Here is a 16300-nt window from a genome sequence, read left to right on the forward strand (position 1 = left end):
AAGGCAGAGACTGATTGCTGTAGTCAAAATCAGAATCCCGTTTAATATCGTCGACATATGTCGTGGAATGTGTTAACTTTGTGGCAGCAGTACAATGCAATGCATAATAATAGTGAAAAAACTGAATTACAGTATGAATATATATATTCAATAGTTAAATAGGTATAAAAAAGTAGGTGAGGTAGTGTTCATGTGTTCAGTGTCCATTCAGAAGTCTCCGTCTTTAGATGAAGTGTTCTAACAGTAGTCTCAAAAAAGTTACGGAGCACTAATGCTGCCGCGATAGACCACGCAGAGTCCTCTCGTTGAATTTGTCCCAGGATGTACTCAGTTGGCTACCGAGTTCAATTGTCCATCTATCCTGGGCCCAACATATTGACGCAGTCATGAAGAAGGCGTACCAGCAGCTCTACTTCACTGGAATTTGTGGAGAGTTGGTATGTCACCAGAGACTCTAGCACATTTATAGATGTACAGTAGAGAGCATCCTAACTGCACCATTGCCTGGTACAGAGGTTCCAATGTTCAGGATTGAAAGAGTTGTAGAGTCAGTCAGGTCTATTACAGGGACAACTCTCCCCACCGTTGAGGACATCTTCAAAAGGATGTGTCTTAAGGTGGCGGCATCCATCATAAGAGACCCTCACCATCTGGGACATACCCTCTTCTCCTTACAACCATTGGGACAGTGTTACAGGAGCTGGAAGAATCACATTCAGTGTTTTAGAAATAGCTTCATTCCCTCCACTATCATATCTCTGAATAGTCCAAGAATTCATGAACATTAGCTCTCTTCTGCACTATTTATGTATTTAGTTTTATATCTTATGGTAATTTTATGCCTTGCACTGTGCTGCTTCCACAAAACAACTTATTTCATTATGTATGGCAATGATAATAATTTTGTTTCTGACCAATGGTGTGAATCACTGGCAGATTTTTCTCCACCAGAGCAGCATGTCCAATTTGGTTGCAATATTTTGTTTAACAGAGTTAATGAACGAGTTTTCAAGTGGCAATGCAGGTAATAGATTTACTGAAAGGCTGCTGATAGAAATGGCCTCCAGAAATAAACTCTGCTTTTCTTTCAATCTCTCACTCAGGAAACAAGGGTGTCAAAGGTTACAGGAAGACGACAGGAGAATGGGGTTGAGAGGGTTAATAAATCAGTCATTATTAAATGGTGGAGCAGACGATGCAGTGAATGGCTTAATTCTGCTCTTATGTCTTACGGTTTTCTGCAATAAGAACACTAAGTTAAATCGGAAAATTAACCACTTGGGCCTTTTATTCATGCTTGTAATTCCCATCTCAATAACATTTGTTTCCAAATTTATGTGGGACTGGGCTGTTCTGTACTTTCCGTTCCGGAGAACACTGCCACCCCCTTGACTTACTACTTAGAAGCATTTGAAGGGAAGATGAGAATTGACCACCGTCACAGCTTCAGTTATCTGAGACAGTGGAATGATGGTCAGTTTTCTACTCACTATTGTCAACCAGATAGGGTCTATTGATCTACATAATCATTCTATATGCAGACAAATAATTGGGCACACCCTTCAAGTATGAAACCAACAAAAATAATGAGAAATGAACATTCACTCCAAGGCTAAGAGGCAGAGAGTTCTGATTAATAAAACCGTTGTTTGGATTAAGGACTAGGATTCTTTAATACAAATGTTTTATTTCTGGGCTGGGTGGGGGTGATGAGGGGAGGTGGTAAGCTGTTACATATTGGGCACGTCTGTTTGATACCACTGCAGGGGAAAGAGTGAGAATGAGATGCAAGAAAGAGAGATGTCACAAATGAAAAATTCAGTTATTCTCATGCCGCTCTTACAAGTTAGTGAACAGTCGTGTATTACTTTAGTGTATCTGGCAAATGAAGAAAATATAAATAGCAAAATAATTCAAGAAATGTTTTTTTTTACAGACTACCTTTTGTGAGATTGTACTGCCTGTGCATGAAGCCCCAGAACCTAAACTGGCATGCCCTCTTCTCAGTACGATCATCAGTTAGAAGTTAGGCCACATACAGTGTTTTAGGAACAGCTTCTTCACACCACCATCAGTTTTCTGAATGGTCCATGGACCATGATATCTATTTTGCTCTTGTTTTGTACATTATTTGTTTTTATATATTTCCTATTGTAATTTATAATAATCTTTATGTCTTGCACTAGAACAACTGATTTCACAACACAGGTCAGTGCTAATAAAGCTGATTCTGAGGGGGTTTGTTCCTCCCTCGTATACATAGGTTCCCACTGCAAGCTCCTGGGTAAAATTAACTGGAACAGATTTACAGTTGATAGCTCTCCAAGACAGTCCTAAACTACTCAGCAACTCCAGGTCACACTGTGGCTGTGGGCTGAAAAAAAATTAAGGATTGCTGGAATGGAAGGGGACAGTGCCTGATGAAGCCACTGGTATATCTGTTCTGAGTTGGCACCCTCAAAGCACTGAGTGCCCGGAGGATGAGGGAAAATAAGAATCACCACCAGCATTTGTGGGAGTGGTGTTAGGAGCAAGTGGACAACCACGAGTTGTGAGCGTGTAAGCACATAATGGAAGAAAGGAGGAAGATGATTCTCTGTCTCCAGGCAGAATTCCAGGAGGACAGAACTTCCAATTGTTCCTACACACCTGTCCCAGCTTGAATCAGAAGGTCCCTTCATAATTCACGTATTCTGCAGGGCAATGAGAATACACTAATACCTGTACTTAATTCCGGTGATTGTATGTCATTCAGGTGTGCTTCAGAAATCCCTAGCTGATGTGTTTAGACAACCCATGTCCCAGTCTGAAGAATATGGAGAATAACTGTGCCCCATCAGTAGTTTGTAGGAGAGGACCAGAGTGCACTGGGAGAATGCAGATATATCGTCCAGAGTGCAATGGGAGAATGCAGAGAAATCGACCAGGGTTCAAATAGAAGCTGCAGAATGGCAGAAGACACTCAATCTGGCGTGAAACGTGGGTGGATCCAGGAATGTATTATATTCTTCACTGAGGATGGGGGTGTGGTCACTGCACATGCATTCTCCAGAACAATAACTGCCCAGTTTCTGGGTCATGCATGTTGTGTATTATGACCATTAGGAAAAACCAGAGTTAAAATCCTTGATGACAACAATTAAAAATTGGAGGACAAATTAAACATAAAAAAGCAATGTCAACTTCATTCAGAGGAGCAGAGTTTGAAATCTTCCAAAAAAAATGTATGAAGAGGCATTCTAATGGATGAAAGGCTAGAAAGAGAAAATCTATTTCTTCTGATGGAGAAAGTGCAGAGCATTTAGGCAAAACTTAAAGCCAGTGGATCTGGGAAAAGACCACTTTACAAATGGAACCCAGCAGCTCTTACCCCAAGAAGCTGTTGAAATTTCAAAACACAGCACAGGAATAGACCCCCTGGCCATGATGACTGTGCTGAGCATAATGCCAAGTTATAGACCCCTTGGCCATGATTAAAATCACCATTATTACATCTTCTTTCAGCACTGCTCCTTGAAAGTAAAGAAGCTCCCCCGCCCAACTTTAAATGTTCTAGTATTCAATGTTGGCCAGAAGCAATGGGGAGTTATGCTAAACACAAAATAATCTGCAGATGCTGTGATCAAAGCAGCACTTTCAGATTGAGGGACCACTTCGTCGAGCACCTCCACTCAGTCCGCCACGACAGGATCTCCTGGTAGCCACCCACTTTAACTCTGCTTCCCATTCAGATATGTCCATGCATGGCCTCCTCTACTGCCATGATGAGGCTAAACTCAGGTTGGAGGAGTGACACCTCATATACCGTCTAGGTAGTCTCCAGCCCCTTGGTATGAACATAGAACTCTCCAACTTCCAGTAATTCCCTCCCCCTCCCTTCCTCTATCCCTATTTCACTCTACCCCCTCCCCCAGCTCCCTCATGGTTCCGCCTCCTTCTTCTACCACCCATTGTTTTCAGGGTTATGACGTCAATGCTTCCCCTTCCCCACTCCTTTGTCTTTCAAATTACTGGTCTATCAACTGACGCTACAAGCATTCTTCAAATCCTTCCCCATCTTTCATTCTTCAGTCCTGACGAAGTGTTCCAGCCCAAAACGTCGACTCATCGTTTCTAACTGATGCTGCCCAACTTGCTGAGTTCATCCAGCGTACTGGGAGTTATGATGCAGATTGGTCAGAATCTTCAGCAAGTGAGAGGATGTAAAGGGGCTGATCCAATGCCTCCTCCTTCCAAGCAGAGACACCGAACTTAAAATTGCTAATACAGTTTGTTATCAACATAGTTTCCAGTTTGGTGGGATGACTGTGTAGTGGTAGCAAACCCATCACATTTAGATGCTTTGAATATAGAAGAAATCAGGAGGAAATAAACAGACTTGTTTCAACTGGAGATGCCAATGTTCAAGATGATAAAGGGCTCTTAAAATATGATAGTATTTTTAAACACTGGATAAATCAATAATTAGAGGAATCCACACCTAAAAGGCATTAATTGGCCCCCATAAATTGACCCCAGCATGCACGCGAGTGGTGGAATTTGTGGGGAATAAAGAGATTGTTACAGGATTAGTGTAAATTGGTGGTTGATGGTCCAGTGTGGATTCAATGGGCCAAAGGGCTGTTTCCTTACTGTATCTCTCCATGAGTTTATTAGTAGCCCAATTATAATGGGAAGCATTGGATTAATTTATTCTGTTTCTAAGACACAAGCTGTCAGACATGGAAAGCCCAATCTGGAACTGCAGTGGAAACTAAATCCATTATGGCTTTTAAAAGGAAAGCAAATAAATAATTCACAAAACAAACATTTCAACTACCATAGGGAATGGGTCTAAGTGGAAGAGCTCTTACATTGTGTCAGGCTTAGGAATTCCCTGTGTACATTATAATTCTTGGATAACTTTCTACCTAGCTGTTTCACACATGGTACTGTTTAAGAATGCAGTTGTTTTTAAATAAGAGAATTTGGGAACAGTAAATCATCAGATTTTACAGTTTATTGTTGAATATAAAACTACAAAAGTAAGACTGCTCAATTTCACTTACATTTCTTCAATTGGATTTAATTACAGTTGTAATTATGTGAATACAGTAACCTTGCTTTCAGACGTATATGTTTGAAATATTGCATAGAAAAAGGCACAGCTCCGGGATCTGTGGCAAATTGCAGTGTTTCGGCCTTGGCAGAAGGGAGAAGCACTCTAGTAAATCTCATCATAGAAAGCAGAGGCATTTCAATCTTTGAATACAGCTTCTACGCGTCCACACAAATGTACATTCCAAAAGCTGAATACAATTCTTACTATACATACATTCTGTACACATTATAATCCGTTTTGCAGAGTCTGTTAGCTACTCATTAAAATAAATATATTTACACAAAGAATAAATAAGGTGTGGGAAATATCACAGCTCAACCAAAGTTTTTTTCTGTTCATTCCTTGTTACCTTCCAACAACCGATGAGATGTTACTCTCAGGTTCTAGTTTATACTGTATCTACCAGTTCTGTCCATACACTGTACAATTTACACAAAATATTTTTATATACATGTATAATTTCTAAGTGGCCATCTTTGAGGGCTTTAAAAATATACCCAATAAAGTGAAAGATTAGTTTGGAATTCCAATACCTCTCCCCATCTAAATCAAAAGATCAGACATGATATAAATTGCATTGAATTTATTGGAGCAATTTTTGTTATTTACTGAGAACAAAGTTTAATAATATACCAATGTATATCAAACAAGATTGGAAAGTCCTTACTTTATATTTTTTATAAGTTATTGAAAGTGGCCACTTTAGGTTTTGAGGGGAAAGCACGATTTGTAAACATAAAGACTCTTTTTACTTCCAAACAATGGAAACTGTGCCAAGTTAAGCAAATCGCTAGCTGTTCCTTCATTTTGTTTGTGAAAGGTTTTAAATTTGCAAAATGAAAATCCAAGTATAGTCACAGTTACTGCAAATAATCATTTCCACTGCAAGAACAAGGATTTAAAACAGATAATAATGTGGCAGAACATAAAACATAATTTAAAATTCTTAAATAAATTAATTTAAAGACTTACTCCTAAATTAGCCATATGCATTGCAATATAGGTTGTAATCTACACACAATTGCTACGGTACCAATGAAGAGAAACACAAAACTAAAAAAACCAAGAAAGGTGTTATATAGTTGACAGCAGGTATGAGGCATTCCAATTATTTCAAAGCAATTTACCAGACAATTATTAAATACACTTGTCTGTGAATAAACATAAGCTTTCAAAGCATTATTACACTCAGTGTAAGAGTCATGCATAGAGATCTGCTTTTACCTGAAACTTGATTATCTTGATTATATATGATAAACATTGGGGAGGGGACAGAAGAAATGTTGAGGGGGAGGAAAATGTGGGAGGGGGCAGAAGAAATCCCCTATGAAATCTTGCTTTAATGGATGAATCTCAAAAAGCCAGTCAAATTGGAATTGCAAAGTGTTGTTATAAGGCTGGCTTCAGTTTCAGAGGCTTGAAGGAGGTTTATTCAGTCGCCAAGTTCTGCTCCAATCTGTAGCAGAAAGATTTGTACTCACTCACAGTAATACTGAGGTGAAGGGCATATCCTCAGTGAATACGCTCCTAACAACAGTTATATTGATATCATACATACACATTTCAAAATTAAATATGGGTTGGAGAATGAGTACTTTGTTTCACAAAATAGATGAAAAGTCTGATCTAATGCTAGTTCCCTGGACCTCTTTAAATTGACTACTTTTGACAAAAAAACTCATCATCCTCACCATATTGACGCACTTTATCGACTGAGCAAATGGAGCTGCAGTCTGAAGATACTTCACAACTCTCCTTTTCTACGTTTTTTCCAAAAGCAGACACATTCATACAGAAACAACAGGAATTCTGCAGATGCTGGAAATTCAAGCAACACACATCAAAGTTGCTGGTGAACGCAGCAGGCCTGCTGTGTTCACCAGCAACTTTGATGTGTGTTGTTACATTCATACAGTGTGATTTATTAATATATTCTTAGTAAAAAAAAAAGGGCTAGATTGGCCTCACCCAGATCCAGCTGTGGAATTAAAAATCTGTTTTATTAGGTCTTTCCTGCTTCACAGATTAAAAGCTCACAACATAGCACCAAATTGTTGTGTTTACCTGGTAACTTTCATTTTGTTCACTTGCATAGATGCAATGTCCTTTGGTGATCAGATGTCACACAGATGCAGAATGGATGTGTTTACAATGCGAGAAGAAGTGAGACAGTTTTGTTTTTGGACAAACAGGTTAAAGTGGATTGTGAGGAGGTAATGAATGAATTTAGAGTGGGAGAGGGATAAACAAATCAATACAAAGACTCGGATTAGCTGTGGGAATGATGCTGACCTATATTAGCACATAAATTGCACAGCAATGTGATGAGGAAGACTCCCCATCCGTTGGACACTGTACAAGTTGCTGAGTGATTTACTCCACTCCACCATCAGATCTTCAAAAAAAATGGCACTTAGGGTTTAATTTTTAAGTGTTTTTGAATTTGCTACATTAATCCATTAATTATCTATCAGACTTACTGTGTAAAGTTAACTCTGGTAATAATCAGCATGCATTGTTAATACCATGGGAAATGTTAATGCCAGTCAAGCTCTCTGGCCCAGAAGGTGAACATAATTAAAAAGAATGGAGTTCCATTCTTTCAGGTTATGAAATATTGTTGGAGGATTTTTAAAAATATCAAATTACAATACTGATTTTTTTTGTCCTTTAAATTTTGCTTTCCTTTTGGATATAATCCAGTAATTCCATTTTTGTTCCTCTTTCCAAATTTTGCCAAGTTTCACCATCTTTTCCAGTCCTTTTTTTGTTTATTTCCCAATCCTTCAACCTGTTCATTTAAGGAGATAGACTATTGGTCCCATTATTCACTGAGGTCCTTGTTGCTTGCTGCTTGTAACACATCATTATCAACTCACGCTTCCAACTGTTTACAGGGCAGGAAGTTTTAAACAGGTACTAACGGGTCTAATTAAATAGTGAGTAGCACGAGATGCCTTTCTCCAACATCATCTAGGCTGCAAACTAGAAATTTTGGTTTTGAACTAAATGACAAAATTCTTAGCCACACACAAAATACCACACTTTCAAGGAACACACTGGGATGCTGCTAAATGGATGCATTAATGATGTTGAGAGGAAAATAAATAACAATTAAAGGTCCATTCTTCAGAATCCAGTTAAAGTACATCTCCTCTGCCCAAAACGTTTCCTTCAAGCAAATCTGCACACGTACAGCCTTGAGATCCACTCAGAACTGTTGTAGACTTCAGTTACTCTTACATGCCCCTCAAATCCAGCACACAAACATTCGGTTTATCTTTTTGTATAAAAGTACAAGGTATTCTTGTTCATCTGAATTTAGCAGAGTATTGTGAGAGCACATCCTATCAAAATAGCTATCCGGTGTATAAAAACAGCATTTTATAAAACAATATGATCAACTGCAATCCTGTACAAAAATATAAAATAAACCCAAAGAGCAGGTTCAAAAGAGCAACTGTCGCTTTGTAATGAAAGGCTGAACTGAAACTATAGGAAGAATGTCAAGACTTGCAGAGAGAGCCTGGTTTACCTTAAAATTAAAAAAAAACTCACATGTATACATTTCATAATAATTCTGACATTACCTTGTGCTTGGTGTATTCAATGCACAATACTTCAGAATTGTCATGATACTGTGTGTGAAGACAATCTTGCTTTTAGCAAGTGTTCAGAGATTGTTCTGAAACAAATCAGTGATGAACAAAAATAACACTTAAAACCCTACAAGTGGACATACACAGATGAAGACACTCCCAACTCTACTGCAAACAATAACTAGTGTAATTGTTATTTTATATAGACTAAAATGCATGCACACTTGTAAAAGTTGTAGCGACTGCATCACATTTAAAACAATAAAGGATGAACAATATCTGTAAATAAACTGCATATATGAAAAAACTAGTCTTTTTTTTGTCATATCAAGACCCAACGAGCACCTCCATAATGTGGTCTAGTTCAGCAAGATCCATTTTAAAAGGCGGACTTGGAGTCACTGATTGATTGCTGTATGGAGAAAAGGTTTTCAAGATATCATCCGCAGTGACAGTGGCCATTTTTGCACTAGGTCCAGTGGTAGGTGTGCAAGGATCAAAGTCATACATGGAGGTGTCAATGTCTGCAAACAAAATGTCATCAAGTGTCAAATCTGTCAGAAACCCTGTTGTGGTGATTTCAAAGTTGCCGGGCAATGGGTCTACAAGCTTTGTTTCAGATGGCTTGTTCTCCTGCACCTCCTCAGGCTTTTGATTGCTGGACTCACTTGTGTCACCTTTGTAGCTTTTTGCTGCAGTGGTAGTGGAGGTTGGGCACAGCTCCTCGATTTCATCCAACGCAGAAGAGAAACTATCTTTCAGTGACTGGGCTGGCGATTTGCTTGTGCCCACATCAACAGTTTGAGAGCTGCTAAAGGTGTCCTCCTCGAGCAAGGATGCTGGTGTCAGGCAGGAGTCTGGTGACGTAGCGCTTACCAAACTTGTGGCTTGGATTGGAGGAGCGGAAAGGTGGCTGAATGCTGGCTGGACTTCTCTGTAATTATCATTGAGTGTGTCAGTGGACTGGGAAGGGGCAATGAACATAGGCTTCAGGCTACCTTCTCGCTTTAGTTCCTCCTGAATTCGTCTCAACATATTGTTGATTAATACTGTCTTCTGCAAACTGGGTTCTGTTAAGGGCTGTTGATTGTAAAGTTTCATGAGGGAAATGTTGAAAATGGTTTGACGCTGTAATGTGTAAGACACCTTTGAGGAACCATGCCCAGAGGACACTTTGCCTTCCATCCCATCTTCATTTTCACTAAATTTTCGTTTAGCTCCTTTACCCAACATATATCTGAAAGAAAACAAAAACTAGGTATTAAAACAGGCTTATTTCCTGATGGGTCATTTCAAGAATTCTAATGTAAATCTATACTTTAGAGATGTGGATTTCAGCAAGTAAGCCTTGATTGCCATGTAGACCTGTAATAAAATGTTTAGAGACCTAATATTATTTTCCAGAAATGTACAATTTTTATCTGATAGACAATAAACAGAGGTCCAATTCTCTCAAATATCAATGTAGGCCAAGTCATCCCAAACTGGAATCTCAGTTGGATCACATCTGGATTTAACCACAGACATTTAGATAGCACAGAGGTAATTGAAATATTGCCAACACCAGAGGACATCAGGTTAAAGTAAGTAGAATCATCAACAAGAGAAAATCAGCAGATGCTGGAAATCCGGAGCAACAAGTGGAGTAATGTTTAGGGAAGAGGTCAGAGGTAGATTTTATTTTACACAGCAAGTGGTAAGTGTATGGAATCCACTGCCAGGCATGGTGGTAGAGGCTGACAGAATAGGGACATTTACGAGACTCTTAGATAGGCGCATGGACATTGGAAGAACGGAGGGTTACATCTGTGGAAGAGGGAAGAGTTTGATTGTAGAGTATGTTCACATATGTTGGCAGAATATTGTACACTGAAGGGCCTGTACACACACACACACAAATTGTTTAAAAAAATATCAGTAGATATCTGATAGATTGGGTAGGAATCATGATTTGAATAGCCCATGCTCCTTATATCGTCATTGAATAGGAGATACCTGGGAGTAAATTGTTATTGGTTGTAAGACAATATAATACACCAGACAGTATTACATTTTACAGATCAAAAGCTTAGAAGGTAGTGTAAACATCAAATTAGATAATTACTTTGAAACTGTTAACATACCAGAGAATTTTACAGATGTTTTGAATACTGACATTGTTTTTCTGAAGGTATAAACACTCAGTTCCAAAGTACTTCAGGTCACAAGTGACAAATGCATTAATAGAGAGAGACTGTCAAATTCAACAGAGAAAAATGTGGTATTCACTGCAATGGAAGCAGAACCAGTGGAAGACTGGTGCACCCAGTGGCAATGAAGAGCCAAAGAAATTACTTTAGGTTTAATTATCATTCAACCATACGAATACAGCCAAACAAAACAGCGTTCCACCAGGGTCAAGGTACAAAACATAGTACCAACAGTCACAAACAGCACAAGACTCATAATCACGATAGCAGAAAAACATACAGTCACAAAAAAGTAATACAACTCAAGTCCCTGAATGTCATGACATGTGTGGTCACATCCCGTGCACCATACCATACAACAGTTCTGAAAATTAGTATTTTTTCTTCGTAGGATAAATTGACAGCTTTGGCAGACAGTTTCAAAGCACCCATCATTACGGATTAAATTACTTTACAAAGACAAAATATTCTCCAATAAAGAGATTTTATTCATTATCCAACAATGCAAAAGACACTATCCAAATGTTGTCAGAATGCCTCAAATTAAGGATCTCTCTACTGTTCACAAGAGACCTTTGCTGAAAGCAACCACGAGGAAATCTGCAGATGCTGGAAATTCAAGCAACACACACAAGATGCTGGTGAACGCAGCAGGCCAGGCAGCATCTCTAGGAAGAGGTACAGTCGACGTTTCGGGCCAAGACCCTTCGGGCCCGAAACGTCGACTGTACCTCTTCATAGAGATGCTGCCTGGCCTGCTGTGTTCTACCAGCATTTTGCATGTGTTGCTTTGCTAAAATCAGATGTGTTTCAACAACTGTTCAACTAAAATTTATGTTAGAAGTGGACAAAAGTTGTGTATTTTGAACTTTGTGAATCTGTAAATGTGCCTCAGTATAGTTTGGGAAAAATATTTTCAAACTTATAACTTTTAATCCAAAACACTGCTGGGACATTGAGACCACATCGGCCACCGGAAGAGAACCAGGCAGGAATTTCCCTTCAAATATAATATTTTAAGGAAGAGTTGCTTATGTAAACCCTACAAAATAGTATTTAAAATGCAGAATTGTTTAAATTTTTAAACAGCCTTAAGATTTCTCCAGCAAGTGAGCTTTTCCAACAGAAATATATAATTAATAAATTGTATTTTAACGCTTCCTGTGTTTGATAAAATTCTTGAGACAACAAAATTACAGGCAACTTACTGGAGTGTTGAAAAACCCTATTTCTTGGTTTCAATCATAAATCTAAATACAACCTGCCACTACTCTTGCAATATTCACAAAATTGCAATCGACCAAGCCAAATCCATTTGTGCAATGTTTATGCTCTTGCACATAGCAGAGGAACATTTCACTTCATTCGGAATCAATTTGGACCTCAATATGCTAAAATATACTTGCACCTCCCGTGCAGCGACACTTTCCCTTTAGCCACCATTCTCAAGTACAGCATCACCGGCCATAGAAATCTCACTCTGCTCCTGTTGTTTTCCTGCAATCATTAAGTGAAGTAGTTGTCCACATTCTACAAAATGGCTCTCAGAACCTCCAGTGTATAAAACTTGCAAAATTAACACTGGGGGGCATTCTATGGAAGGAAGTGTGCAAGGATAGCCAGCAGTTCATCCAGAGAACTGGAAAGAGGCATGAAGTTGGGAGAAGCGTAACTGAACACCAAAGAAAAAAGTCTGATAAACTAACCAGTGCTATTTTGACACTTTTAGCTAATTGAACCCACAAGAGGAACTTTGCCATCCTTTGTTAAAAGTGAACTTCTTGCCCTTAATTCAAATCCACTTCATTCCAATTCCATTACTGGCACCAAACATCAACCAGCACTGGTGTTTGACTTTAGAGTGGAGTGGGATACAAAGCCAACAGTGACATTCCCCTGTTGCAGGACATTAGCAATTCTTCTAAATAATATGCAGATACTCAAAAACACGCTCTTCAGATTAAAGAGGCACCAATCACTACAGTCTCAGCAAGAGTCGACACTCCAAATTGTTCTACAAGGTTGTAGCTTTAAATCCCACTCCAAATGACCCCAAAAATTAAGTGCAGCACTGAAGGTGCAGGTATGAAATACTCACTTTCAGATAAGACTAGACAACGGGGTGACCCGTTGGGGCACCCTTTGAGAGAAGGGTAGTGCAGTCTGATGTGACCAGAATGTACATTAAATTTTCCTGAATGCTATTGGAATCACTTTGCTTTGGAAATTGAAGAAGAAAACCTCCGTTTATTAAAGAAGAACGACACATAGCAAGACAAATATAGCTCTTCCTCGTTTAGCGAAGGACACTTTTGATGGCATCATTTCTGGTTCATCTGCCACCCTTGTGCCTCTCGTCGTTCTGGAGACATGCAGTCCTTTCATCCGCCATCTCTGCATCTCTTCTGCTGTTTATTCTTTGTCTCTGATCTTGGAGACGTGCATTTCTCTGCTCCTTTGTCTCTTCCTCTCTTCTCCTGCTGTGCCTGTTTTTGTCATTCTGGAGACGTGCATGCCTCTCCTCCTCTGTCTCTTCTTCTCTCAACTTTTTTGTCCTAACTCTTTAATCCTGGAGTTGTGCGGCCCTGGTCTCATCCGATTCTTGTTCTCTCCCTCCCCTTGCCGTTTCCCGACGATATTTGGCATCATCTCTTGACCATAATGTCCCCCTTCTCTTTCCACGCGGCATAATTAGGCTGACCATTTTTTTTCACCCTAATGCTGGATAAAAGATACGAAGCAGTAACACCAAAGCTCCCAAGATTCTTGATGATATGGTTGGCACTCTCCTAAATGGACGTGATATAGTCACTGCTGTCATTTGACTGCAGCAAAGGTCTGATGAGTGCCTCGAAGTACATCATTACAATAAAATTTAATTATCTCTTATTGATAGGTGGCAGTTTGATCCATCCCAATCCTGCATATGCTGATGGTGATTAGCAGAATGTGACTGCTTGAATTAGAGCTGCCTTGCCCTTTTGCTCTGGTTGGTGTCGCTGCTATGAGCATCGTGAATAGCTTCTGAGGCTGGCTGTGCGCATGCGTCGTGGTGTCGCGTCACGGTTTCCATCATGGCTGACATCAGCTCTTGGGTGAAAGAGGGGCTGTTGATTTTGGCAAGTGAGAGATTTTATGCTAATATATAACACTGAACTTTGCCTGCATTCTGTAAGTTAGCACATTTTAAGTCGATCTAGCCGAAAATAGTGCTGCTGTAATGTACCATTTGCACTAATTGGAGGTTACAAACAGACAGAGCACGAGAGTTTTGGTAGTATATAGATGTTAAACTGGTAATCTGTCTGTACTCTCAAGTAAGCACTGAAGATCCAAAAGGTCTACCTCAAAAAGGGATTAGATGTTACTCTCGAAGTCCTATAAGTGATTTCTCCCCGCATCAGCATCATAACTACACATTATCTGCTGGTCACTGCCTTTCAGTTTGTGGGAGTTTGCTGCATACAAGTTAGCCACTGTACTTCCAACATACAAGGTGCTTACATTTCAAATGTGCTTTAGGATATGAGGTTGTAAAAATATATCTTATTTTTACCTAAACAAGGAACATTATTGCAAGCACTAATTAAAGTATATTACTTCTTTAATAAATGTTCATATGAGCTGCAAAGATAAAGTAATACAAGTTGAGTACCCTTTATCCAAAATTGAAAAAATGTTTTGAGCACTGGCATGAGGTCAGAACTGGGAATTTCCAAAATGTGCTGGGAGGTTCCCAGGCGATGCACACCACAGGCAGTTTTGAGAAGTGACCTCACATATGTAATGAACATAAGTTAAAAGCAAGAAATTAAAATCTCGATTGTGTATTGAAAGAGGGGATTCCTCAGTGTCACAGTAAACATATGCCACTTAACGGTAGGCTGATCCTGAAACACGTAAAGATCAATCACAACAAACTAAAAATTGAAGTTAATTGTATACATTCAGCAGGCTGGTGGCAGAAATTTAAGAAAAGGCACAGAATTAAATATTTAAAGATTTAAAAAATTTTAAAGCTTCTGTTGGTCACGAAGCAGCAGAGAAATTTATTGATGAGTTTGTGAAGATCATTGCTCATGAAAATCTAACACCAGAAAGAGTCTACAAGGCTGATTGTTTTTATACCTTACATAAAACCTAAAAAAAGGTAAAATACAAATACAGCGTACTGTCACAAACGAGAAAATCTGAAGATGCTGGAAATCCAAGCAACACACACACTCATCGCGATGGGATGAAGGAAGGAAAGGTCGAAAGGTCAACTGTACTCTTTTCCATAGATGCTGCCTGGCCTGCTGAGCTCTTCCTGCATTTTGCTTGTATTACAATGCACTGTAACCTTTTAATCAAACCACGGCACCATAGGTGGAGATCGAAAGCCTGCTGTTGTTTGTTGCTGTTCAACAACTGATTCAGGTATTCTCCCAATGCTGCTTTTGTTACCCTGCACACATTATTCATTTTATGTGATGAACAAGGGTAACACAAAGTCTGCTTACCAGTAGCACGCAAATTCAGAGTCAGAAATGTTGGCCATCCCAAGCTATCTCACTATGTATTCCAAAATCCGAAATCCTAAACACTTCCGGCCCCAAATATTTTGGATAAGGGGTACTCAATCTGTGCAAGCTTCAAGTAGGCAGAAACAAGTCTACTACCTTGCAAAGTGACATTCCCCTACTGTAAGATGGATGTTTGCAAGTCTGACCTTGCAAACCCTACATTTCAGTCATAATTTATGGTTATTAACTACTCTCAAACTTAACAAGATAGTTTTTACCACAGAACAGAGAGTAGAAAAAGAGGATAGGAAATTGGTATTTTCTGAACACAGATTAGAAACATTATTAACTGACAAGAGGAAAAAATTTTGACACCCGTTTCCTGAATATTTTAAGCTGCTGCTTGTAATTTTGATATGAGGTAAGATTTCCTGTAGACATACTAAAAGTTCACTAGTACTAGACAAAGGAACAATTAGACCAAAGGTTCTCAAAACTTCTTTTGAGTAGCCCATTTCATAGATCTTTGTTCATCGCCCCTTATTTTCCAGCACAACTGTAAAACCGATTACAAATTCTAAAACTGCACCAGCCACCTATAACACCCCCCCTCCCATTACCAACTTTACCCTCTTGAAAAACTGAGTAAGATATCAAAGGTATGACTGCAGAATTTGGAAAGAAAAAACAAGCAACTCAAGCAATGATTCCAAAACTGCAAATTTAAACTGTGAGAATCTTTTGAGCACTTAAGTAATCTACGTGTAAAACTAAATTACTGGATTTTTAAACTAACTATCAGAGGTTAGTAGATTCCTTAAATCTCTTGCCTTTAATCAACATGAACAGAAAGGTGAAAGCCTATGGGCAAACGTGAAACTTCTACTGCACTTTTGCAGGGGCAAT

General features: G+C 39.1%; 1 protein-coding gene across 5 annotated transcripts in view; it reads right to left on the minus strand.

Annotated features, from left to right (window-relative positions):
• Positions 1 to 4989: 4989 nt before the first annotated feature.
• The window catches only part of sertad2b (SERTA domain containing 2b), a 91981-nt gene continuing 80670 nt past the window's right edge, over positions 4990 to 16300 (minus strand). For all 5 annotated transcript variants that reach the window (XM_063056102.1, XM_063056104.1, XM_063056101.1 and 2 more), the window contains one exon: positions 4990 to 9937. In XM_063056102.1, coding sequence (XP_062912172.1) covers positions 9028 to 9933 — 906 coding nt within the window. In that variant the 5' untranslated portion in view covers positions 9934 to 9937 and the 3' untranslated portion in view covers positions 4990 to 9027. The remainder of the gene's footprint in view (positions 9938 to 16300) is intronic.

Source organism: Mobula hypostoma, chromosome 8, assembly GCF_963921235.1.
Source record: "Mobula hypostoma chromosome 8, sMobHyp1.1, whole genome shotgun sequence".
NCBI lineage: Eukaryota > Metazoa > Chordata > Chondrichthyes > Myliobatiformes > Myliobatidae > Mobula > Mobula hypostoma.